This window comes from Artemia sp. Qi Xiang Cuo, chromosome 1 (genome assembly GCF_049724085.1).
Source record: "Artemia sp. Qi Xiang Cuo chromosome 1, ASM4972408v1, whole genome shotgun sequence".
NCBI classification, from domain to species: domain Eukaryota; kingdom Metazoa; phylum Arthropoda; class Branchiopoda; order Anostraca; family Artemiidae; genus Artemia; species Artemia sp. Qi Xiang Cuo.
In genome coordinates, this window is record NC_142794.1 from 95,985,292 (window position 1) to 96,012,716 (window position 27,425).

The following is a 27,425-nucleotide window of genomic DNA, read 5'->3' on the forward strand; positions in this document are numbered from 1 at the left end:
TGCTCACCTGTCTGTTGAGATATTTCCTGGTGACCGAAATGGTGCCCCCGTCCTCTCCAACCTCGTGATACCACGCTTATTATATATATATATATATATATATATATATATATATATATATATATATATATATATATATATATATATATATATATATATATATATATATATAATTTTTACTAATTCTAACCTTTTAAACTGCATTCAACCTTGTAATTTTTTATTAATTACAAAGAACGTCACAAAGCTCCAAAGTGACATCTCTGCCCGGAATCTCTGATTTTTACTTTCTTTTAGAGTAACAAAAAAAAAAACAACAACGACCGAGAGCATTGATTCTGACAAGATGATGCACAGCACTAATTTTTTCCAGTAAGCCAAACCGATTTTGTTTTTCCAACTTATCCTCTAATTTTTTAGAGCTGTTGAAGCCTGCCATGCTTTAACAGCTTCGCTAGAAGCCTACTAGTATTGTAGGGGCAGTTGGGAGAAAACAAATTCCCATACCCAAACTGGAGTAGTATGAAACTGCTGAGATTTTCATACACCTAACACAAAAACATTTCAAGGGCTTGAAAAGTTCAATTTTCAGGAGGGAAGAAAGGGCCGAGAAAGTCTTTTCGCTTCCCATTCGGGTGCGTAGTTCTGTTCCTGAAAGTATTGTTAAAACCACAAGACAGTTTTTTTTTTATCTTTGATGAAAATGACGAAAAGACAATGACAGTACCCATTTCTGACTGTCGCCCGACCAAACAGGACCGGGCTAGAACGACGGTCTTTATATATATATAGATCCTCTGTCTAAAAAGAACTCAAACTACAAAATATCCTGTTGTTTTTCCTCGAAAGTCTTTATTTTGAAAAAAGAAACCGTTGTAAGGTTGGAAAACCTTCAAAAAGTGAATCAATCAGTAAAAAAAAGTATATTTTAATCAGTATTTGACACCTAAATTTATCAAGTCTATCTAATACTTGCGGCTAAGTCTAATACTATCAAGTCTAATACTTAAATCTACAAAGAGTCAGACTTACTGTTGCATGGAACAGTAACAGTTTTGCTGTTGCTCCTTTCTCTTTTTTGTTCTCTTTTTCTTTGTGTAGGAACAGCAACAGCAACAATTGTGACATTTTTACGCTTTCCATATTGTAAAACAATAAAAATAAAGGATATACATAAGTTTTCTATATAAAGCACATACTACAATTTTTACCTTGGAAAAAATTTGTTTACATTTCAAATTCAAATAGTAAAAATAAAAAATAAAAAACAACAATAGATTAATTAATAATTAATTAATTAATATTGGAATATAGTTAGCATCCCTGTCTAGGGAGGGGTTCAGTCACGATCTTTACTATCAGTTTATGAAAAAGAAAACTACGAAAGGCGCGGGTACTGATTTAACTGCTTCGAGCGAATCATTTGCAATCCGAAAGTAACTTACTTTAGCATAAGATGAAGTTACAAAGCTTAAAATTGGCCTAGTAAAACGAATAGAAAAAAAAGTTCAGGAAAAGTTGTTTCCGTGACAGGATTAGCAGGCTCATCGCAACAAGCCACTCTGAAGCCTGAGCCGATTGTTTCGAAAATATATGATTCAATCACTCTAGAATGCAACATAAAGTTTGAGAAAATAGAAAAACTGTTTTCATCTCTGGATAGCCAGATTCAATCATTTGAGCTTCGGGTGGCTACTATTGAGGAAAAGCTGGACGATTACGAACAGGAGCGTTTGCTTGATTCTTTGGTTTTTATTTTGGAGTGAAGCAAGACCCCAGGAATGACCTGGGTACTACTGTTCTTGATACATAGATAGATATATAGATTTTATTGCATACGAATATAAACAAACACAAACAATTAAATAGAGCCAACAAGGAGCTAAGCTCAAAAAGAAGGCTAACAATTATTACAATGAGTTCAAGTACACCAAAAATAAAGATAAAGAAGATATACCAAAAAACATCATAACATATAAAAGGAGAAAGACAAAAGAGGCTACCCCAGCACGGCAAAATCTAAAAATAATACTAAGAAACAAGTTAACAAGAAGAATCACCCCGTCATCAAAGGTTAATAATATATTCTACTAATTTAGTCTTTAAAAGTGATCGGCTGTTAAGATTTTTAAATTTAGTATTTAATTTTAGCCTATTTTCTTTAGAAGAGGTTTGGTACCTTATTTGAAATGTATCTCTTCCACAACTAAACGAGGGGATTCTATACTCTCCAAAATGAGCCAACGAAGAAGCGAGTGAGTGAATAGGGGTAACTAGAATTTGTGATTCATAAAAATAAATCGCCGGAGGCTGAATATCATAATGCCAGAGCGATAAATGCAAATCCCTGCGTTGATTAAGGTTTAATATATGAAGGAATAAAAATAAAGTTTATGTTTCAGAAAGATTTTGAAGTCGTGCAGGACAATGAAAGAAAGTATCACGAATTCTTACGGCTTTATTTTGCAATGTCTGGAGGGGTTTAAAATGATTAAGAAATGAATTTAGGTAAATAATGGGACAATATCTTAGGTATGATTCTATTAAAGAATGATACAGAATTTTAATAATTGAAAAAGGAAAAACAAACTTTAATCGATGAAAACATCCTAAATTTTGGCTAATTTTATACGGAGTTGGTCAGAATCACTACGGAAACATAAAAGCTCATCAAGAATAATCACCAAATATCTATATGCCTTAACCCGTCTAATTCTACACCCAGAAGCAACTAACTCATCAATCCCAACTTTAGCAACTCCTTGCTTAGATCTCCCAAAAACCATAAATTCTGTCTTAGACAAATTGAGAACTAGACGATTACAAGAAAACCACTGGATAACTGAATTCATTTCAGACGCCATATTCTCGATCAATATGGTCCACTGTGATACCACAGTGATCAAATAGATACCACTGTGTCATCTTCAAACATAACTGCTAGGGTCTCCTTATAGGATAGACAATTAGGGAGATCATTTATATATATAAAAAATAGTAACGGTCCAAGTATAGACCCCTGGGGCACTCCAATATCATCCAGGGAGTTAGGCTGAGACAGATGGCCTTGTAGGTCTACTTAGAATCCGCGATTTCGTAAATATGACTTTATTAAATCCAATGCCTTTCTACGAATTCCAGAGTTATTCAATTTTTCAAACAAAGTGAAGATATAGTGATTGATATAGTGAAGAAAATAGGTGTAATTGTCCAGAAAGAACAGTTGTTGTCTGTGAACCGTTTTAGACTTTTGAACGCTGGCCGGAATATCCAGATACCTACGACTGTTGCACCAGTTATTGTTAAATTTACAACTACAGATACAGCGTATACTGTTTTCAGAACGCAATCAAAGCTGGCGAAATCAGGCGTATTTGTCACGGAATATCTTACAAAAATTAAAAAAGCCGCTCACTTGTTCACACCCTATAGTGTATTAGTAAAATTGATTATTTATGTTTTTTTCTTCAGTTAGCTCTATTCTAGAAATTAGGTTTATTTCTTTATGATGAATGATATTTCTTCATTGAATAGAGTTATGCGTCATCCGCTCCGTATTGAAGATCATTTAGAGGCTCAAATTGGAAGTGAGGATTTGCCTATTATTAATTCAATGCCTCTTTGTGAGAGTTCTTACATATTACCCTCGCAAACTAGTTCGGATATGTCGATGTGTCTTTGCACGTGGAATTGCCACCTCACTACAGGATTTTTAGATGTTCTGCAGATGATTAAGATATCATCTTCAAAATTTGATATAATGGGTATTTGTGAAACTTTTTTGAGTTCTGACCAATCTCCCTCGGCTTTTTCTTTTCCAGGATATGATTTTGAGGTTAGGAACCAATCAACTACAAACCAAGGAGGCCTGGATTTTTGATACAAAAAATATGAAGTATATGTTGAGGGAGGATTTGGGGGTATGGATAGAAGGTAAGATTGAAAGTTTTTGTTTGGAATTTGAATTTGAAAAAAAATAAAATTTAATTAGTGTGGTGTATAAGGCACCCAATGCTCGCCTGGATGAGTTTGTAGCAGGTTTTGATGAGTTGATGAGCCTGGGTTCGTCTGCAAGAATGAATTTTTTTTGGGCCATTTTAATCATAACCTTTTAGGTCTTTCAGGTAAAAATTTGGATTTTTCAACTATATGGTTTCAAGTGACCTTTAACCTTTAACTTGTATACCTACCCAAATATCTACTCATTCTGCGACCTTAATTGACAGCGTTTTCGTGGGACCTAGCTATTTGAGCCAAAGCTACTCAGATGAGATAGTATATCCAGGCTCGGATCATCTTCCTGTAATTGCTCATGTAACGTGTCTTAAAAAACGACGTATCCCGTCTAAGAAAATACTGAAACGTGAGCTGAAAAAGCAAAATTTGAGTAGCTTTGCTGAGGAGTTGATCTGTATCAAGTGGGACTCGGTCTTGGAGATTTCTTATGGCTCTTCTCTAGCGTATAATCAGTTCATGTATATTTTCCAACCGATTTATGAGAAAACATGCCCCTTGCGTTTGACCAAACAAAAGAGGGATGATCCCTCCAAGCTGTGGATTACGGAGGCAATAATAGACAAGATAATAAAAGGAACTTGTTATATGAGCAATCTTTTAATAGTCAGGATGACGCAGATTTTGCAGAATTCAAACGAAGAGAAATAAGGTGAACAGTATGAGAAGGCAAGCAAAGAAGAAGTATTTTGAAGAAAAGTTTTCTGATAGTAAGGGAGATACCAAAGCCACATGTCAGGTTATTAATGAGCTTATGGGAAATCAGAAAAGTAGGCAGTCGCCTTGCATTGATGTAAATGGAAGTTATGTGAGTGATAAGAATGTAGTCGCGAATTATTTTGGCCAGTTTTATTCTCAGGTTGGCTCGTCTGTTCAAGAGAGTGTAACGTGTGGAAATTTTTCTTAGTGGGGAATTCGTGGACTCTCGTGGAGATACTGTTGAATTGCAGTTTGAAAAATGCACAAGTGATGAAGTGATTAAAATAGCGAAAAATATAAAATCGAATTCTGCTGTTTTAATGAATATACTACCAGGTATTCTCCATGTTATCAACTTATCTATAGAAACGGGGACCTTTCCAGAAGCGTTGAAGCAAGCTAAAGTTATCCCACTTTACAAAGGGGGTGCCAGGTCAGATGCCGGAAACTGGAGACCAATATCGACACTGCTTTTATTCTCAAAATTTTGGAAAAAGTGATCCATTGCCGTCTATATGACCATCTCACGAAAAATAGCCTACTCAGTGATATCCAATTCGGGTTTCGAAAAGGTCATTCCACTAGTCATGCTATCTTTCATCTTGCTGATTTTATAAACATTGGTTTGAAAAATGGTGAAATCCCTCTAACAGTACTTCTTGATTTTAGAAAAGCATCTGACACGGTAGATTTTAAAATTTTATTGCAAAGATTAGAATGCTTGGGTATTAAAGGAGTGAATTTGAAGTGGTTTGAAAGGTATTTGTGTGGGAGGTCTATTAAAATGATGATTGATGAGATTTTTTCTTCCCCTTATCAAATGTCGTGTGGTGTGCCACAGGGATCGGTCCTTGGTCCACCTCTGTATCTGGTTTATGTGGATAGTATGAGGTCTTATCTTCCAGATTGTTGCTTGACGTCATTTGCTGATGACACTGCTGTTACGATTTCTACTCGGTTTTTGGATAGTCTTCTGTCGAAATTGAATTGTGTTCTGAGAAATTTCCATGTGTTTACTAGTTTGAGTTTGTTATCAGTAAATGTTAGTAAGACTAATTTTATTGTATATTCTAGAGTAGGCAAGCTCAGTGATAATGATGGTAGAATTCTGTTGAATAATAAGCCTGTAGTTCAAGTTCAGGAAATTCGGTAGTTAGGTTTTTATATTGATTGTAATTTTTCGTGAAAACGCCACAGTGATGTTGTCACAACAAAAATTGCACGTAGCCTTGGAGTCATTCGTCGTTTAAAATTTTTTTACCCCAAAGAGTTTCATCGATTTCATACCATGCTTTGATTCATCCATATGCTTCGTATGGCTGTGTGCTATGGGCAAGCAATTTTTATGTGAATTTTAAACGTGTTCATACTCTTCAAAAAAAAAAAGAAGCAATGCGTCTTATTAGTGGGTATGTTGAAGGTGTACATAACACTTCAGCTTGCTTCAATAAGTTGCAAGTGTTGAATGTAGGACGGCCACGGGACTACCAAATAGGAATTTTCACCTATCAATGCTGGAATAATATTACTCCAGAGGTTTTTTTGTGATTATTTTAGTGATGATAGGTCTTTGCACCATTATGAAACTCGTCATGCTAGTGACTTCATTGTTCCGAATAGAAGTGGCACCAGGGCCGGCTTCCATACTAGATTTTCCGGATCTAATGTGTGGAACCGTGTTCCTGAGAGCATTCGGGCGGCTGAGCACCAGGGTTTATTTAAAAATATATTTAAAATATATTTAAAAAATATATTTAAAATATATTTAAAAAATATTTGTTATTAAATAGTTTTTTTTTTCTTTTTTAAAATTATTATTTGTTGTTCCTTTTTTTATAGCTAATTATTAGTTAGTAGATGAGTTGTATGTACCCATCCAGTCGCAAGTGCTTTTTTATTATTATTTGTTGCTCCTTTGTTTAGAGTTAATTATTAGTTAATAAATAAGTTTTATGTACCCGCCCAGTCGCAAGTGCTTTTTTGTATCTTTCTTGGGGCAGGTATTGGAATATTAGTTAAATATATTTTTGATGTTAAATAAAATGAACTGAACTGAACTGAACAAGCATTATAACGAGATTTTTTTTTGACACGGCAATAGAATATCAATTTTTCAAATTGTTAGCTTACAACACATCTCCCTAAAGTAAATATATACAAATCTTACGTGCCTAAAACGGGAAGGGATAAATTATATACCAAATCAAAACATTGGTAACTAGTGCAAGGTTTGGAAAACTAGGGTACTTTTCGAAATATCTTCAGACCCTTGCCTCTTTCCCCTGAGTTATTTTTTATGCTTTATTATTTAATTTAACTTGCTATTTAATTATTCAAATGACTGAGTGTCAGACGTTTTCAGAAGATGATCCAAGATTCAAATTTTTGAAGTAGGATTTGAATTTTACTCCTCTGAGAAAAAAATTATTCTGGCTAAGATAGAAGAGTAAAATAATTAATTTAATATCCTCTAGATCACAAAAAAGAGAAAGGAGAAAACATTTTTGTATCATAAAAATCACAAGAAAGAGAAAGGAGAAAATATTTTTGTATCGTGAAATTACAAAAAAAGACAAAGGAGAAAATATTCTTGTATCGTAAAATCACAAAAAAGAGAAAGAAGAAAACATTTTTGTATCATGAGAATCACAAAAAAGAAAAAGGAGAAAACATTCTTGTATCGTAAAAATCACAAGAAAGAGAAGGATGAAAACATTTTTGTATCGTAAGAATCACAAAAAGAGAAAGAAGAAAAGATTTTTGTATCGTAAGAATCACAAAAAATAGAAAGGAAATAACTTTTTTTTTGTGAAAATCGCAAAAAAGAGAGAAAGGTGAAAACATTTTTGTATCGTAAAAATTACAAAAAAGAGAGAGGAGAAAACATTTTTGCACCGTAAAAAATACACAAAACAGAAAGAAAAAAACATTTTCTTATCGTAAAAATTACAAAAAAGAGAAAGAAGAAAACATTTTTGTATCGAGAATATTACAAAAAAGACAAAGAAGAAAACATTTTTGTATAGTAAAAAATAGCACCGACGCCCAATCAAGCAGGCTAGTTTTCACAGCAACCTTTCTCACGGACACAAAAGATACCATGCATCAAGTTGCTTTGCTTAATCAGTTAGTGAGATGGACATAACAATTTCTTAGAATATTAGTCTCTCAACCAACAGACAAATATACATTCACATACCAAGACAAACCTCACCGAATAGTTACTCGTGTAGTTCTTTCTTTTTCCAGCTTTTTTTGTGTTTTCCTCTATGAACAGAACAGGAGTAACCTGTTCGACTCGAACTACTGAACAAGAAAAATAACTATTATACAAATATAAAATAACGATAAAGAAAAAAATGCTTAAAAGCTATAGATAGATGAAATGGTTAGCCTATTACTACTACTACTAATAACAACTTACTACAACACCAAGCCACCTGAGGCCAACTCACCTCGTCCTCCATCCCAATCTATTCGAAGTCAACCTCTTAACACCCTCCCAATAAGTTTCTATTTCCCTTAAAGTTACGTTACGATTTCCTCCCATCCTTTTCGTTTGGCCCTAGGCAGGCCCTGACCTGCAGTTGGCCCTGGCCTGCTTTTCGTTTGGCCCTACCCAGTTGGCCGATAACGACAATCTGTGGCAATCTGTCATCCTTCATCCTTAGAACGTGTCCTAAAGATCTCAAACTTTCTCTCATTATAGCCCTACAAAGCGGGATTGAACCACACTTTTCGTACAGCCTACTGTTTGAAATGTAGTCAGTCAGTCGGGTACCCAAAGCAATCCGTAGGCAAATCCTCAGGAAAAAATCTAGCAAATCCTCCTCCATTTTCTAGAGTGCACACGTTTCATAGCCAAACTTGACCAGACACAGTGTCATCAATGTAGCTTCCAACATTCTAATCTATTCTTCCCTTTTTTTTAAAATGTGAAATCAACTGATATAATTAAGAAAAAAATAGCAATAAAAAAACAAAAAGAGACAACTGAGAAAAATATAGCTCTAAAGAATTTTTTTTTTACCTTCGTGGCAGTGCTGGCGAATCCACTGAAATTCTACGAGAATACTGAGGAGCATTTCCATGGCCACCATCTTTGACAAAGCAACGCACTGATGAGGTTTCTTGAGTCTGTCGTGTCCCAGCCGCCTCTGGGTACGAAGTCTTTTTCACGTCAACATTGCCCAATTTGTAACTACTAGGAGGCCGTGGTTGTATATCAGGTACAGGAGGCCGGCTACTCAAAGATTTGAGAGACAAATTCAATTGTGCTGAAAATCAAGAATATAACTTACTTATATAATTTATTCTCAAGCCAAATTCCATTGGTAAAGTTAATCTTTCTGAAAATCAATTTTCTTAAGAAAAAGGCAACTTAATTTTTAATAAAATAACTTTCCCAAGTTCTAAATTAAAATACAAAAATGGTTCATAGATTTGCCCAAAGTTTTTTTTTAAGCTGAAAATTGTTTTATTTCATAACTTTTAAATTTATGTTTTGTCGTGATCTTAGAACTTGAAGACTTTATCCGAATAAGAAGGCTACATAATTAAAGTTTTGTAAAATCTGACAAGGCAATACAATCAAATATATTTGATTTAAAAAGAAAAAGAAAATTTTCATTATTTTTTTTCGTTGAATTAATAGGAAATCGAGGAAAAAATTATAATTTCAAACGGACATTCGAATAATATATATTTTGTATAATTTTTTTTTATTTTGTAGCTTTTAAATTTATGTTGTGATTTTAAAACTTGAAGACTTTATCGGAATAACAATGATACATAACAAAGGTTTTGTAAAATTTGAGAAGGCAATACAATCAAATATATTTTTGATTTATGTATAAAAATAAATTTTTCACTATTTTTTTTACGTAATTTGGAGGAAATCGAAAAAAAATAATATAATGTCAAAACGGACATTCGAAAAATCTGTAGAGGCCATTGCAAAACTGAATCTAAAATACAATAAGGAAAGAGGTAGGAAAGAGAGGTATACACGTGCATATTGAATGTAAAATATGATAGATGAAGGGGTAGGGTGGGAGATGCGAGGTATCAAACAGTAAAGGATATTATAATAAATGTTAAGAGGCAGAACTAATTAAGCATCATTATCGTTTCTCTTCATGAAGTTTCTAAACTAAAATCTATTATATGAAATCGAAAAGCAATTTATAACTAAGCAAAATATTTATTTCATTAGCTGTAACCGCCTTTCTGGGCATAAACTGTTTCAATTACATGGAGATAAGTAATTTTAATTGGTCCTATTTTTTTTTACTTTCTTGTGGAATATAAAATGGCGTCTGGTTTATAGTTGTTCCTTATAATTAACTCATTAATCATGAAAAAAAAAATCAATCTCAAAATCAATGGTGCATTAGAGACGTCAAATGTCAAAACTCTATTTTCAGGGGGGGGGGGCTCTTAAAGACACTTCAGATTTGAACTATTGTACTTATTATAACAAGAGGAGTGAGTGAAAGCGTATAACTGGTCAAAATGTCAGCGGAAATATTTTGGTATTAAAAAGAGCTTTTTAGATTAACAGTAACTATCGATTTTTAATTTTCAAATGTTAGCTTTTCAGAAACCTTAACATGCTATTTAGTATTTGAAAGATATTTTGAACATTTCACCAATTTGGGCTCAAATCTGATTTTTTGAATATTTGAGCTAAAATACATAACGCAAAAATGGAATAATGTGTTGAGCATTGGCACTTGGTCGATGAAAGGTGATACACTCAAGGGAATAGCACCTCTTTTCTTACTCGGTGTAACTAATGCCTGTTTTAATTCTTAATATGCTTACTAATTTATGTTGGCATTTTCTTTTTGTTGTTAGTATTTTTTGTTTCTGCTTTAAATCTCTTTAGGAAACAAAACAAGTCCTACATCGAAACTATAAACTAATTATAACAAGAAAAGCCCTACAGCCCGGTCAAGTCACAGCTCTTAATGCTAGGGTTCGATATCCGAAAAGATCTAATTTATTCGACAAGTCAATTCTATTAAAGTTGGGTAAAGACAATTTACCTATAAAAGTTCGGGTGTTATTTAAGTTACATTCTGGAACATGTCTTTTTTTAAATGCAATCCTAGTTGTTTTTTTTTTCATCGTTTAAAACTCTTTAATTAAAATTCGCCTGAAACTAAGTTGAAAATAATAATAATTGCCCTAAACGGAAGAGATCGACGCCGAATTAACCAAACGACAATTTTGACTCCCTGCTATACAAAATAATTCTAAATCCAATCATCTATTATATAGGTTAAAACGTCAGTTTTTTAAAGTACTTCTGCCAAATACAACTTAAATGATTATAATTTTTTTGCCAAACTGCTTCTGCCATCACAATAATCTGCATTAACAAAATGAAAAAAATACTACTTTTTTTAGTATTCACTTAAAAACGTTAAAGGCAGCAATATTACAAATTCGGTTTTTAACCGGTTATCATCAATTCGAAGATGTGCAAACTTTGGAGTCCCCTTTTGCAGAGGTTCCGAAAACCCTAGAATGCCTTCAAGCATCCCTTATCCCACTTATCCGCATAATATAAACTTCTCAGGGTGTGATTCGTAAAAGATAGCAACAAACACTTATCCAGCAACTTGCCAACTGAAACGTCATATGCAACTAGTCAAATAACGAATTAATCAAATGTACTCCGAATAAAACAAAGCTTATTTATAAACTCGTCAAGGTGTGCCACGTTTCACAATTACTGTCCCTTTTGGTCTCTTCATACAATTTCCCATCTTTTTTTTCTTCCATTTTTGCAAAGATTGAATATTTTTGTTTATATCTGACGTCAAATATCCTATTCTTGCCATTCTTGAGCTATTGAATTCAATCCGTGTAATATTTTGAACCTGGACCTCCAGGGGACGGTAAAGAACAATATCAAAACTAAAAATGGAGCATTTACTGAATTTTATGTGTTTGTATATCATATGTCATCTTTAGCATTAAATAACAACACTCCCTACTAGCCATGTATCAACATTTTTCAGGGTTAGCAGGTGTAACTTATACGACAACTAATCCAGACCGTTTCAAGTAATAATCCTCTGACGTTATCTGCGTCTCGTGAAACGCTAGGGATAAGTAATCTTGGAGCATACAAGAGGGTTTAGAATAGGACCGCAAGGGTCAGCTGTAACACTTTAAAATGTTACCTTTAAAACTTTCAAAATACCTTCAAAAACAGAACAGACACAATCCCAGGGAAAAAGCCTAGATAAATGGTTGCCTTGTGGTATATCAGGGTGTAGGTTTTAGCAACCTGAGCTACAAAAAAAAGTCAAGAAGGAAAAGAGACTCAACATACCTATGGTCACAACAAGGACAAGACATATACATATACACAAGGCATTCAAGGTAAAAAAATATATTTTTATGAAAGCTTACTAATAAATAATGCAGAATATTGAAAAAAAAATATAGTAGTTAAAGTGCATAATTGGCCATTAAACCGTTTTATGGATGTCTTAGCACTTAGTTTCATGTTTATTCCTTGGTTTGAATAGAAAGCAAGCAAGAGCACAATAATACGAAACAAAAAACTGTAGCGCTACTCACTTGATTTGTCAGCAGGATTCTTTTTTGCACTAGCATTTTCAGGATTTTGAAAGGGTGTAGAAAGGCTCCAAGTCCTCAAGGAGTCAAATTCACTAGTTGGGGAACCTTCACTAGGAGAGTGCTGGTTGTAGGAGCTAATACTAGAATTAGATGGCCTACGCTGAGGGCTGAAACCAACAAGTTCGCTAGACGTAGAGCGTGAATGAAATAAAACTGGACGGTTAATGGCACCAGGACTAGAATCTCCACGCACTGAAGTCAAATTTTCAAATTTTCGCCGTGACTCCTGAAAACACCGAAAAGGTTAATTTTTAATACGGTAATAGTAACTTTAGCTACGATTTTGGAAATACTTTTATGAATCCAAAGTTGCATTACAGGCTATTAGCTGATACCCAAAAAGCCACCGACGACCTCTCAGATGGTTTGTATCACTACAATGATGAAAGCCACCGAAATATCTTCTTCTTTTTCACGTGTTTTCGTAAGGCACAGGGTTTATCAAAGTTGATTATGAATTTTTGAGTGGTCTAGTACCAGTTGTCGGCTCTTCTAGCGGAAGAAAAGAACATATATCCTCCAGAACCATTTGTCGCTAATCGTCAACGTTCCAGTTGACAACTCTTTTTCAAATACCAATAGCATGCCAGTCTCGCAACATTGCGGCAGTTTGGACCTAATTCCCACCCCACATTCCGGTCAAGCAGAGATCAATCCATTAAGCCAACAGAGCTAGAACAGGGGTATGTATCTGAAAACAGGGGTATAGAACAGGGGTATATATTTATCTGGTATAAATATTCAATTTCTGCTTTTTAGCTTGTCTGTTTTTTATCTCATTTCTTTCTTTTAGCTTTGTGCTTTAAGGTTTTTTTTCGAAATGGTAGTTATAAACCAGTAAGATCAAAGAAAGGAACAGAATTAATTTGATAGGAGAAACTAATAACATCTCCAGTTCTGGGTTATACTTACCCCTAAAAGTCAGGATTATTTACTTATTTTTTGCATATTTTTCACATAAATGGTGTGAAAATTGAATTACTCGTGACCAGGATTAAGAGCATATTGCACGACATAATATTAAATATTGCACGATATAATATAAGAATGGTGCACGACATTAGCTGATGCCCAAGAGGCCCCTCTCTAATTGGTTGGCATATTCCAGTTACGTCGTCACCGTAACTGATGTTGATGATGGCTACCGTTATTCGTTTTTTAATATAGTCTAATCTCAGTTAAAGTTACATTAGAAATAGTTTCACTAAAAAGCTTATCTAGAACCAAACGAACAAGTTTTGCACGAACAAGTACAAAACTGCTTTTTCTATCAACTTTAAATTTTTCATTCTCTTTTTCTTTCGTGTTAGCATCCTTTTTACCTTTTTTATTCACTAATACAGAAAAATAATTAAAGTTGTCCCAAAGCGGAAAAGTAAAAAGCTGTATTAAACCAAAAACAAGCAGAAAAAAAGTAAAATAATAATTAAAGCTTAAAATGAATAGAAACTGCCACAGATAGGAGTAGGGCTAACGCACCCTAAGCCTTCTAAAGGCCAGAGCATCATTAGCGAAAGCTAAAAGCAGTTTTTAATTCGAGGTGAGTGCTTTTATTTAATGTCAAAACAAATATTGTATTAACCAAGATTGCTGAAAGGATTTCAGTAATCTGCAGATTTTGGTTAATCAACGTTATAAAAGAGAAAACGTTTAAGCTCTATTTTGTTTTCAGTAAAGCCTAGCATTTAAAAGGCTTAGGGGGCGGTAGTCATACTTGTGGATGTGATAATTTCTGTTCGTTTTGGATTTCCTTTATTAATTGATGATTATTTCTGTCCGCCATCATGAAGATGTAATAAACAAAAACATACAAAACAGTCTATATAGAATTCCTTCAAGGAATTCTATATAATGTTGGGTTAGAGAACCCGACAAAATTTACAGAATTAACAAATATAAAGTACTGTAAAGTGCATGCTTCTCTAAATAAAATTACAACAATAATCAGATTTTTGAAAAAGTTATCAAATTACAAAAAGTGTTTATTTGATCAAATACAAAACGCCCCAGAGTTGAACAAGATGGAAGAGGGAGGGGCGATATCAAACCATTTTATCAAAGATATGTGCACTTTTTAGCTAGAAGGGGGGTGATCGAATCTTGGAACCCCCAGAAAAAAGGAATTGAAGAAGTTTTTGAAGCTAACCTTTTTCTATCAAAATCCAGCTACATGTTCACTTACCATACAGCAAAAATCACCATTATTAAGGAATAATGAAATGGGTGATATTTACATATTGCTCCGTTAGTATATTTACACTTAAATATTCCAGCACATTCTTGTTTTGCTTTTCTAAACTATATTGAAGAGCCACAGGTCATTGCACGTTATCGGAATTAAAATATCAAAATAAGCGAAATACAGAATGTGTCGGTCAGGTCAAGATCTACTGTGGTAAAGGATGGAAATCACATGTGATAAATGTCAAAAGAAGCGAGAGCATGCTGGCAGTTTTGATACAAAAAAAAAAAAAAAAAAACTGAAATGTCTTATTAAGAGAATAGCCCTTAATCGAAGAAAAAAATTACTAATAAGGCAGGCCCCGCAACAATATAAGGCTGACAAGGGACGAGGAACGTTACGAAATCTATAAACAATATATAGATATAGATAATTACAAATAAGGCAGGCCCCGCAACAATATTAGGCTGACAAGTAACGAGGAATGTTACGAAATCTATAGACACATTCGAGATGGATAACAATAGCTAAAGATAACAGGAATATTTAAGTGAAAACCCGAATGCCATTTACATCGAGTTTGACCGATTGAATTTGAGCAACTAACAGTGAGCAAGTGAATGCTTCTAAACTAAGCATCCACTTTTTCTAGGTCCTCTGGGGAAAAAAACTCCGAAAAAAAATGGTGTACCATTCCCAAACTTAGCCCCGATCCTGAGAGCGATTTGACCACTTGTAATTAGCGTGGCTTTCAACAACTTAATCTTTGTTGGAAGACTTTCAATGGTAAAAAAAAAAAAAAAAAAAAAAAAACCTTACGCCTCGGCAATTCTTATTTTTATACCAACAGAGTATACTCATTACTTATAACACTTCCCGGGTAAGTGAAACTACCCACTTTACAGATCCTGTTTTTTATCTAACATCATCTTTTAGTCCTAATTAATTCCTGGTCTAAGCGACTTTTGCCTTCTAGTATTATAATTTCAACCATATTTTCGAACGATGAATGAATAACAGTAAAAATAAAGTCAAGTAATGATCCTAGCCCCATGGGTGTTCGATCAGAGTTACTGAAACTCGGCAAAGAGAAAACTGTAATTATTTACCTAAATTTTATCACAATAATATTAGAAACTGGCTAATGTGTAAAATCCACCTCAGAAGGAATTATTGTTCACCTATAATGCTGACATCTGGGAGGAATAATAGACACGATTTAAAACGAGAACTGTGTTCCAGATAGAAATTCTCTGACTTCGAAACTGATGCCTTCCAAGGCCTCCTTTAAATATAATTTTATTGAGTGCCATAGACGGCACCAATATAGGCGTGAACTTACAGATAAACCGGCAGAATTCATGCTTGCTGAATCATAGTGTTGAATCAAGTCAGTCTGTAGGAGTATTTTACAGACGGTGATGTATTGGAGTCAATGAACAAAGTATGTGACACCGTAAAAACAAGTAAAAAAAAAAGACACCGTAAACACCATACAAACAAGCCAAAATATAAAACCATGCACTTGTGTTGTGAGTTTTAGAATTTTAGATGTTCATCAGATGAGGGACCATAAGGCGGGAGTGTTTACTTACCAAATGCTTAATAGATTATCTCCTAAATATTTTAGAGATTTTTAAGTTTAATTCAGATTATCATCAGCATAGAACTAGAGGTCGTGGAAGCTTAGTCTCTGAAATAAGGAGTACGAGTCAATCTAGTTTTTTTTAATTAGAAATTATGCAGTTAATTTGTGGAATGGTTTCTCAGAGAGCAATAGGGAGTCAGAAAACCAGTTTCAGTTTAAAATTAAATTAAAAAATTTTGGTTGGGTGGTTATTGAGTATATTTGATTGTTGTTTTTTATATTTTTTATTTTTTGGGTTCATTTTGTGGGTATTTTTTTTATTCGGGAGGGTTGAATAGTATTGAAAGGTAAGAAAAGAGTAGGAAGAGTGAATGAGTTTGGTTTATGATGAAAGATTGTGTGACGCTGCTCAAGCCACAATAGTGGCTTAATAAAGCGTCATACGTTCTTATCATTTTCTACGCTTGGTTGATAACGTTATTTATAAAATGTGGTAAGTGCCAGTTAAGTATGATGTAATTATTAGTTGAAAATAAAACCCATCTCATCTCTCATCTCACACCTAAGGAGGCTCAGCCAACAATGAAATGGTAGCCAAAAGATTGTATCTATTCATCTGTTTTGGAGGCTTATTAATCTTTAAACAACGACAGTTTTAATTCCCTCAAATAAGGATGACGCCTGGGTTCAAAATCTGGGTAGCTTCCTAGAAAATTAAAGTGTTGTCAATGTCACAAAAAGTGCCTCTTTCAATACCTTATAATTCTTATCACTCTGTACTCAATTGAAACTTCAATTTATACTAAAAAACGATCAAGGCTCATCAGTAAAGACTCAAGAACGAACCTGCTAAGTGTAGTGGGATATCGACTAACCTACCATAATTAACGGAAGACTAGGGTATCAGAAGACTTATCGATTTCATCGACAAAATTTTATAATACACTGTGCCAACATCATTCTTTACTTCGTATATAATTAAGATGACTTGAAAGGATTAATGAAAATAAACTAAATGTCTAATATATAATACTGTTAGATCTTAGAATGCTAAGCAATTCCAGGTTCAACATTTTATTCAACAGATTTTTCTGATTTTTCAAAGTTCAACTTATAATACGAAATGCTTAAAATATATTTGATTTTCAGTAAAGTGCAAACGACGCAATAGTTTTTAGAGGGCTCCTGAGGTATTTGAAGAATATTCTTCTTACAGCTGCTTAATTCTGATAACTCGTTAGCTTCTAGAACTGCGAAACGTGAAACTGCTGTCCAACAACTGCCCAGTGGAAAGTCGCTGCCTATGATAATGGTCAAAATTCCTGATGTTAAATCTTTTTTTTTTATTTCTTGTTACAATTAGTACGTTACCACAGTGTGCGTCGAAACACAACTTTCAGTGTTTCAAAGCAGACCTTAATGTTTGCAAAATAAACACTGCTTACTTGTGGGGTCGGATAAAGCTCAGACTCATCATAGCGAGATTCTTGACTGAATCTCCGACTGCAGTTGGGTGACATATCTGGCAGTCTTTCTTCTGAATTTCTTTTACTTCTTTGGATAGAATTCATATCGTGTAGAGTCAAACCTCCAGATCCTATCTGAACAACACTCTTTCCTAGAAAAATCAAAACAGGTAAAAAAAACGCAAGTCTCACTTCTCATCTCTTTCGATAAAATCTAAGGGAATTAATAAGTAAAGCATGAACAGGAGAAGTTATAGGAAATATTCCTGGAAAAATATCAGAGCTTTTTTTCCAAGCAGAAAATCTTCGAACAAACTTTAGAACACAACGTAGATCAGGACACAAACACTAAAATCATAAAATAGACCGCCGACGCAAAATCTAAAGATTTATTTAAGGGAGTCAATGTATTAATATCAGTTATTATATTACCAATTATTTCAAATACCAATCGCATTTAAAAACACTATCAAGCGATCCTCTGTGTAGAGAATACCCTAAACTTAGGTTAAATAAGTGCAGTGTATAGTGCTTACTTCTAACCACTAGCCTTAAAACAATCTTGCCATAGATACCGTTGTAAACCACTTTTCCCCCCTCTTTTCAAGAACTATCCAAAGAGCCTTTCGAACAATAAGAAAAGAGAAAGAAATAGAAAGAAAATAGGTCACATAAAACCATAGCATAAATCTCATATAATATAATATATAATATACAATATATATATAATATAATATATACAATATAATATATATAATATAAATGAATAAATAAATATATAATAATAAATATATAAATGTATATAAAATATATAAATGTCTTATGTAAATGTCTGGAACTTCAAGCCAGTCAGTAATCTCAAAACAGCCATGTGATATTATGGGCAGCATTCCTGAAGCGAGAGTTTTTTCGCCATAAAGTCAGATTCAGTCTGTTCTGACGCTCACAAGGGAGTATATGTTCTTATTTTGTCCTTTGTTTCCCAGAAACTGGGTTTTGGTAAAGGAAAACCGTAATAATATCAAGCGATTTGTTAGATAATTGTATGGAATTTGGAATAAATTTAGTTAACATTCAAAAATTGATCATAAATGAAATTAATCCCCCCCCCCCTCTCATCGAGATAATACCCCCGAGATTAGAATGGAACTGCAAGAGCAGCGATTATTGCATTTGGAAAGAACATTGGATGGGGGTACCGAGATATATATATATATATATATTTATATATATATATATATATATATATATATATATATATATATATATATATATATATATATATATATATATATATATATATATATATATATATATATATATATATATATATATATATATATATATATATATATATATATATATTACATTTGAATTCTCTGTTATTTTAAATATATATATGAATGTTGCGTGTTTTCCTTGAATTCGATGTCACACTTGTACAAAAGTGGGAAACCGAAATAGGAAGAGAGGGGTAGTGTTTTTTCCAAGGGGAAATCACCCCTGTATTTGTATTTGTTATTGTTCGTTGTTTGGAATTTCTGAAGCTATATGCGGCAGCCATGACAAAATTGAAATATGTATGTAAAGTAAATATGTAAATAGGACTATGTAAAGTGAAATATGTATTTTTTTTTTCGAAATTCCTGAAGCCAAATTGCTCTCGAAAATAAAAGCAAGTCTCTTCTTCGTTTGGCTTAAAAAGTCCCTCGATGAACAACCTCACTTTATCGAAAATCGTGTAAGACTAGTCAATACGCACGAAAAGAATCGTTCATTTAGCCAAAATCATGGATAAATAAAATAAAAATTTCGTCGTTAGCTACCTAATCTTAATCTAAGGGTATCTAAAGCAATTTAAAAGATTCAGTTTTTATTTAATGCCTGTCTTCCGAGATGCTCCTTGGCTATTCAATTGCAATTACATTAAGCAAAATCAATATAAAATAACTTTTAAAACATTTTAAGAGCTTCAATTTTGCTTTTACATTCATCTAAACAGTTTCTGAGACAACTTTCGTAAATTCCAAAATTAATTTAACGATAATTTCTGAGGCCGAAATGTCTGCTTTCTTTTCATTTTCACTGGCTGGAACTATCTTTGTTTTTCTTTCTTTATGCATATTTTTTTCTCATCCCCCGCCCAGTTAGATCTGCGTACACGTTATATGATGATAAATGAGAAGATGGACCAAAATCTTGACGAGCCCTTTGAGTATCAATTCAAGGCTTCAATCTGTTCTATTTGGCCCTTCTTATATCATCCAGAAGGAATCGTTTCTTTACTATAAATCGTGGATTAAAGAGAAATTGAAAATATTTAGCAAATGTATCTAACACTGCATCTTAATTCACAAATATAATTGTTTAAGCAATTTCTTCATTCAAACTAGGGTCAACAACAAACAAATTGCAACCCAAATTGTTTTATACCCCATCACAGGAAACAAAAAATCTGACAGATAAAAAGCTGATGTCTATAAGTAAAGCTGAAATTTGAATTTTGGGTTTTCAGTCTCCACCTTTAAAGATTCCTTAGCCCCAGCCATACAAATAGAAAAATAATAGAAGATACTTCACCATTTAAAAGTCCAAGATGTTCTGCCAGGGCTTCATTTGATGTCAGGCGCTGTATCAAGGGTTTTCTTTGCGAATCCGGAGTTCTCGGGGGAATAGGAGGAGGATCCGATATAACACGCCGAAGAATAGGAGACGGTGGAGTAAATCTCGATGACCTAAGTAAAAGATTACTTCATTATTAATTATTAAAGTAAGAAATCTAGGAAAATAGACATCAAAGCGTGCTATGGTGGAATATGGAGAACGGTTGAAAGTACATGACACAGCTATTACTTAAGTACCAAAGATAGTGAAATAAAACATGATTCTTTAGGTTGTTTAAGTTAAGACTTACGATCACATCTCTAAAAATTAAGGATAGTTGAATATCCATATCCTTTGAAAAGGATCTTCATATACAGTTTTTAGTATAAGCAGGCACAAAAATACAAAAGATATGTGGAACAAATTAGCAAAAAGACTAAAAACGTATGGTACCAAACACCGAAAGGTCTGAGACACACTCGGCGTTTTTTGCCAAGCGTTTCTTAGAGGTGTATAGGATAGTCTTGCGGGAACACATTAGGCGGTAAAATAAACGTCGACGGCAGCACCGCAGCCACCCATGGTCACTACAATAAACGAACGGCAAAAAACGCTAGGTGAAACAAACACCTATGCATCATTTTATTTCTTAGGCATCTTTTCAATCTTCTCAAGACAGAAAAAGTTCATTGACCTGACACTACAATTAAAGGCACGGTCATAGGAATCTACAAGAGCACCGAAATACTTGGGAAAATATCACCATTGCACAGCTGTTTCTGTACAGCTTCCCGAAGTGTTTCAGATATCTTACCTGTGCCGGCATTGTCTTCTCTCAGACAAACTCTCCAAGTTTTCCATATTGTCGCTTCCCGGGTCAGGGCATATTCACAAACCGATTGAGAGAGAAACCGATTGCTGACCAGTATTGCGCTAACAAATCATGAATTGTATCAGCGAATTAGTGTTTGTTCGTTTTTATACAATTTATTAGCAATAAAATACAGATCTTAGAAATACCCAGCGTTTCTTCTGAAAAACGGTGTTCTAAGTCCAAAACGATCGTGTCCAAAAGGGAAATAAAAACTGATCGTCTATGAAATTCCTTGTGTGAACTGAATAGCTTATCAATCCGATGGCTTTGCCTTTTGGTTATTCTTGGGACTGATATTTCTAAACCTAGTTCACTTGCTACTTCAGATACCTCGTCGGATGTTTTTTTTTTTTACTTGATTTAACTTTCCCAATACTTGGCTTGCAGCTGAGTAAGAAAGTCCTTGACATGGCTAACTGTAGAAGCAAGGTCCAAGCTTTCATCTGAAAAAGCCGACTCAGTGGCAAAATCAGTCCAGATATGTTGCTAAAAGAGCAAATGGTTACAATGAGACCAGAGGATAGGATGGCAGTCAATAAGGATTTTGCTTTTGCTGCAGTTATGTATTCTGTCCAGGTACTGATGATCTCAGGAGCTTCGACAATTTCAAGAGCTCTGCCACGAACTGCATTAAGGAATCATACCTTTCAATTCAACACGTTTCACACATGTCAGTTAGCTGTACTGTCATCACTCAAATTAAAACACAATTGTGCTTTAATGGAGCTTATAAGATTCTGGATAGAAGAAGCTTTGGACCAGGAGAGATTTAGAGCAAGAGCGTGATATGGACAACATAGGGTATTCTTTACCCCCTTTTGAACTTCTTTCAACCCGAGAAAACAATGGATTCTACAATTGGCTCCAATCTTGCTCTGTTTCCCCGCACTTATTGGCTACGTTTTTCGTTTACAAGGCTTAAGATGTGGCTTTCAGGGTTGAAAAATCTCCCTACTTCTTGTGAGCTGAATAGGGGTGGCTGTAGTTCAAAGGTTTTGATCGCGAATGATAATCCGGTTTTTTAGTTGTTTTTTTTAATGTAGCTTCCATTATCATTTCCACACAAATTACTTATTTAAACGGTGTTTGTGTCAGACTCGGGCCAAACATCAGTTGATGCTACCGACAGATCACACACAATCTTACGATCCGTAACAGTGCTGGAATCACTAGAATCACGATAACACTTACTATTTCTATCTTCAGTTACACCGTCCACTCAACTTTTTTTTGAACCAAAAATTTTATTCAGAGTTCTCTGCCCCCTCTGCTACAAAATAATGAAAAGTTGACTTTATCCAAAAAGTTGGCATTGTCCAAACCGTTATTGAATTGTGACTAACCCTAGGGTGCCTCTGTTATTGCTAGCTTAGTTGCTGAAAACGAAGCAGGGTTTCGACCCCATTTTTAGACAGTTTTACGATTAACGTCATAGTAAGATGTAACAAAATTCCTCGTTAGCTCGATTGATCTTAAACCTTCTAAACTTAAAAACTAAAAGACTTAAACACTCTCTAAAGACAATTCTCTAAGGACTTCAAACCAAAAAAGCGTCACCAAATCCTTTTCAAACACCATACTTTTTCGAACATTAAAGCGTTGATCTTATAATCCGATGGCAAGGCTTTTTACCCATGCCAAGCCAAGAGAAGGAGGGGGGAGGGGGAGAAGGGGCCATTCTGTCCCCGGGATCCTCTGCTGCACCAAATTCAGGGACGACTTGTTTTCCGTTTGTAATGGTAGATAGATAAGGATCCATCATAATTATTATTTTGTTTTATTAGTAAATAAGCGTTTCCAAGGATATAGCTTTGAATTTTTTTTTCTCATAACTAGGTAATCAAGTTAAGATTTTCATAAAATAATTGCCGGGGGGGGGGGGGAATATGCTAATTCAAATTCTTATATTTTTTTCTATGCCTCTCTACTTTTTGGTACATTTGCCAGGGAGGCCTTAAATATAAATATTTAGGTGATTACAAGCTTGCATTTCCCCTTCCTAAATTAAATTCCCATGCGCCCACTATCCCATAAAAATAGAAATTTCCACTATCTTTTCAGTTTATCTTAATAATAAATTTGTCACTTTCCATAATAAATTGAAGTCCCTTAATTTCGACTGCATTTTCCACTTATATACTGAGTCTGAATTGGGGTATCTTATGAAGGAAGGACAGTGGGAATTATTCGCCAAACCACTTTTGGAATGCTGTCAGGAAAATGTGATTTTTCTCTAAGCACCAGGGAAATCAAGTTCTCTGTGATTCCACATTAAAATGAATAATTTTTTTTTTTTTTTTTTTTTTTATATTATTATTATTATTTGTCTGTTGTAAAACTGACTTTGCTACTTGTTTTCCTAGTTAAATATATGTAAAAAAAAAAAGCGGCTTGATTATAAAAAAATATAGGTTTCAGTCACTTTTTCGGCTTATTTTTATTGACAATAGCAAATTTGATGTTATACAAACGTGTAACATTTTTCTTTTTTTCCTTTTTTTTTGTCCCAGAATCAAATCCCGGGGAAAGCACTAAATGTACGACAAATATCACAAATTAAAACGCAGCTTGGCTGCTGTTGATTTATCCAGACCATAGAACAAGCAAGTAAAGATGAAACAAATATATAAAAAAAATTATAAATTCTCAAAATTAAAGGCTAAAAATAATTTTTTTGCTACCATATGCTGTACAACAACTCTTAATGAACTTGGACACCACACTTCAGATACTTTCTAAGATATCTTTCTTGTTCAATTTTTTTTTTTCAAAAGAACACAATTTTTCCCCTTCTTAGTTAAATTATAAATGAATCAAATGAAAACACAATTGACAGAGTATTATCTGCCATTTTGAAGTCTTCCGCCACTTACCCACGCTTTGACGAAGTTCTTTTGAAAGTTGAATCTTGATCTGATGCAAGAACCTGTTGGTACCAGCCAGTGACGTCTACATCCGCATGTTCATAGCGCCTGATAAACGGATGCTCAAGGAGTTTTTTGTATTTCGGCCTTTGTTTATAGTTCTTTATCAGACTGAAAAAAAAGACTAATAAATGTAGTTTACAAAAAAAAAATACCGTAGCAACTTCTTCTAGGTTTACGGCCATTTTTAATGTCGAAAAATCCCAAAAGAAAGTTTCAGGGTCAGACCAAAGAGTGGGAACTGGCGCTAGTAGTGGCCAAAAAAACCTCACCGCCATCTAGCATTTGGTGACACTTGGCATTTATTTCGGTGTAATAATAAGAATAACTAATTTAATTTGTGTTGCTTGTAAAATTAGTGTAGTGATAAATGTCCGATCTAAGTTCCTGACAGAAAAACCATTACAAAGCTCGAAAAACCGCCAAGTGTCGTCTAACACTAGATGGCGTTGATGGTTTTTTGGCCGAAATTAGCGCCAGTTTCCACTCTTTTAAGCTATTCATACTCGTTGGGTTAGAATTTAGGAAATGTTGGCAAAAGACGAAATACACAAGTCTTAGTGCTACAAACTAAGCTTAGAATTTTTGCCTCAAGAAACCTCATTTTTAGGTAAAGAGCATGTTTAATGAGGACAGCTTTAAACCCTATTTAGAGAAACATTTTGTTGATTGGTGATTTGCATTAATTCTCATTCACATGTGTATAAGATTTCTCGATAAAAGAGGAATAATTTAACTGACTCCTCCAAAGCCATAGAAGGTTCAAAAAACCGTGGTAGACATTAGAATGAAGTGAATTACCACAACTTCTTTAGGAAGTAGTACGAGAACGCCTTTGAGTGCGTGTCCACAAGGGAATTAGATTTTAGCGGCTGGTGGGGGAAGCTATTAGGTTTTAGAACGCATGTGGGCACAGGAGTGATGTCAGGACCCATAGCCTATCTCTTGGCGAGCTCAGGAGGCCTGATCCAGAAGTAGAAAAGGATAGTAGATTTCAACCAGTAGATGGAGGAAAGACACGGGGAGAATTCTGATAAACCACCTTTGTTGATTCTCAGGCTGACCCATTGACTTGGCCTTTTCCTTGACAGGTATGTTCAAAAGCAACCTAAGAGTTCTGGAATCATGTTAACAGTGAAAGAAAAACCCGTGTTACAATCTCAACTCTCCAAGACCCCGCTTTTTACGAGACCGTGGACGATCCTGTGCGTCAATCAATTATACTCAACAATCACTTCGCCTTGTTTATTATTATTTTTTTTTTTTACCAATGAGCCGAATTTTAGCTGCAGCGACTCATAAATCCCAAAAACCGGAACCGCTGGAAATGATAATATCCATGATACGCAAATAACTACGCCAATTTAAAGCTGATAGATCTATATGCAACTAAATCACATGGTCTCGATTGTATCCATCCAATGATGCTATGAGTTAGCCGAAGACATTGTAGAGCCAATTAAATACATTTACGTATGTTCTTTTGAGTTAGACCAACTGTCAGTTGGCAGGAAAAAGGCTGTAATTTCCTCCATATTTAAAAGTGGCGACAAGTCAGATCTTAAAAAGTACAGATCAATTAGTCTGACCTCAGTACTATACAAGGTACTAGAATCTCTTAATTGCGAACCACATGATTGAATTTATCTTAGCTAACAACAAGATCTGTCACAAACAATTCGATTTTCTCAAAAGAAGATCTGCAGAGCTCCAGCGCCTACTAGCGCTTGATGAAAAGAAAATCAACGTCGATCAGGGTCAGCAAAACGACGTTATCTACTAGGATCTCAAGAAAACCTTTGACAAGGTCCCGCACAACAGGCTACTATATAAGTTAGGAGTGGCCCTTGGTACTAAGAATGAAGAAACGACTTGCATCATTCTCTGGATTTATAGTTTCCTGACATGGAAAAAACAAGTAGTAGAAGTGGATGGCGAAAACAGTGAAACCAAAATCAATATAATCAGTGGCGTGCCACAAGGACTTGTGTTAGGGCCTCCCCTTTCCGATATCTACGTAAACAACCTTGTAGATGACATCAATTCCAGCACCTTGTTATATACCGAAGACACGAAGCTATTTCGAGCTATTTCCACACGGGAAGATCAAAGGATTCTAGAGAAGGACCTGGAGAAAGTTGAGAGGGGGATGGCAACTTAATTGATGGAAATTAATACCACGAACTCTTGCCAAGTATAAATAAGCCAAAAAAGAGTATATACAACACTTAAGTTCACTGAAGATATCTTAACACCCAGCCTTTATCAACGTGACTAGGGCATAACTGCTGATGTCAATCGAGTTTTTCGAGCCACTATAAAGCAATCATTAAGAAGTCATCGATGATAGTTGGAATCCTCCGTAGATAATTCGTTTCTCAATAAGGAAATACTATATACGCTGTATAAAGCCTTTGTAAGGCCGATCCTGAAGAATGGACAGTGTTTCATCCGCACTTTTTACAATAAGGACATCAACTCGGTTGTACGCGTACAACGTAGAATGACCAAATGCTGCCCAACTTTATCTCACCTTCCTTATGAAGAACTTCTCAGCCAACCAGAAGCTCAAACTACCAACTTTGGCTGCCTGTTTTATCGCGGCGAAATTTTTGAAACGTACGAGATATGCAAAGAAACCTTTTATGATAACATAACACCTAACGACACTCTACAATTAATTCAGTACATCAGGTCTACGTGGCCATCAGTTTTCTCATTTATAACATTAATAAATCAAAAATTTCTGAGACTTTCAGGAATGAATATTAGTATATATTAAACTGTTAATCTACATTTCACTGTGCTTTTGAGTAATATTGACTATTATGGTGATTTTATTCTTTTTTTTCATGTTATTAAAAATAAAAACACACAGCTTAAAAAGAATATGTTTTCAGTAAATCACAAATGATAAAATTTGAGAAACTTATTTAAAAAGCAGTCAGTCCTGTTCTACTGGCTTTACAAATGCAGTAGTTGAGGAAGGCCACGCGTTTAGCAAGGGAACCCTAAAAATACCTGCCTGTTTTTCAGCTCTCTTCACTCGAACAGCACTAGGAGTTGAGGTTTATACCAATAGCAGCTCACTTCGAACATTAGTTATTGCAACGAAGGGTGTTCACGGCGGATCCCCTTATTTTTAGCCCCGTTTCCAAGTTACTGCTTTTTATTTTGTTTTTACATAGTCTGAGCGGAAGTTAATTCCCTCTGTATAATTGAGTTTCTGTATTAAAAAAAAAAAAAAAAAAAAAAAAAAAAAAAAAAAAAAGACACTTTGGACCAGTTACCGGTATGTTTTCGTAAGTCATGGTTTCAAAAAGATATCGCCAAAAATGACCTGCATGTGGAGGCCCAACTATGAGACGTAACTTTTTATTTAGCTACTTCATCATGTAAGAGCACCTCCGGCTAG

The 27,425-nt window shown here is 34.4% G+C and overlaps 1 protein-coding gene across 2 annotated transcripts in view; it reads right to left on the reverse strand.

The window, feature by feature from the left end:
• Positions 1-27,425, reverse strand: part of LOC148956959 (uncharacterized) — an 86,386-nt gene that overhangs the window by 2,338 nt on the left and 56,623 nt on the right. The window contains exons 8-13 of one of the 2 annotated variants that reach the window (XM_089097012.1): positions 23,960-24,121; positions 20,189-20,343; positions 17,588-17,760; positions 12,313-12,598; positions 8,744-8,990; positions 7,913-8,019 (exon numbers count right to left, since the gene is read on the reverse strand). In XM_089097012.1, coding sequence (XP_088953138.1) covers positions 7,935-8,019; positions 8,744-8,990; positions 12,313-12,598; positions 17,588-17,760; positions 20,189-20,343; positions 23,960-24,121 — 1,108 coding nt within the window. In that variant the 3' untranslated portion in view covers positions 7,913-7,934. Of the gene's footprint in view, positions 1-7,912; positions 8,020-8,743; positions 8,991-12,312; positions 12,599-17,587; positions 17,761-20,188; positions 20,344-23,959; positions 24,122-27,425 lie in introns of those variants that run through there. The other variant, XM_089097003.1, reaches the window with a different exon arrangement.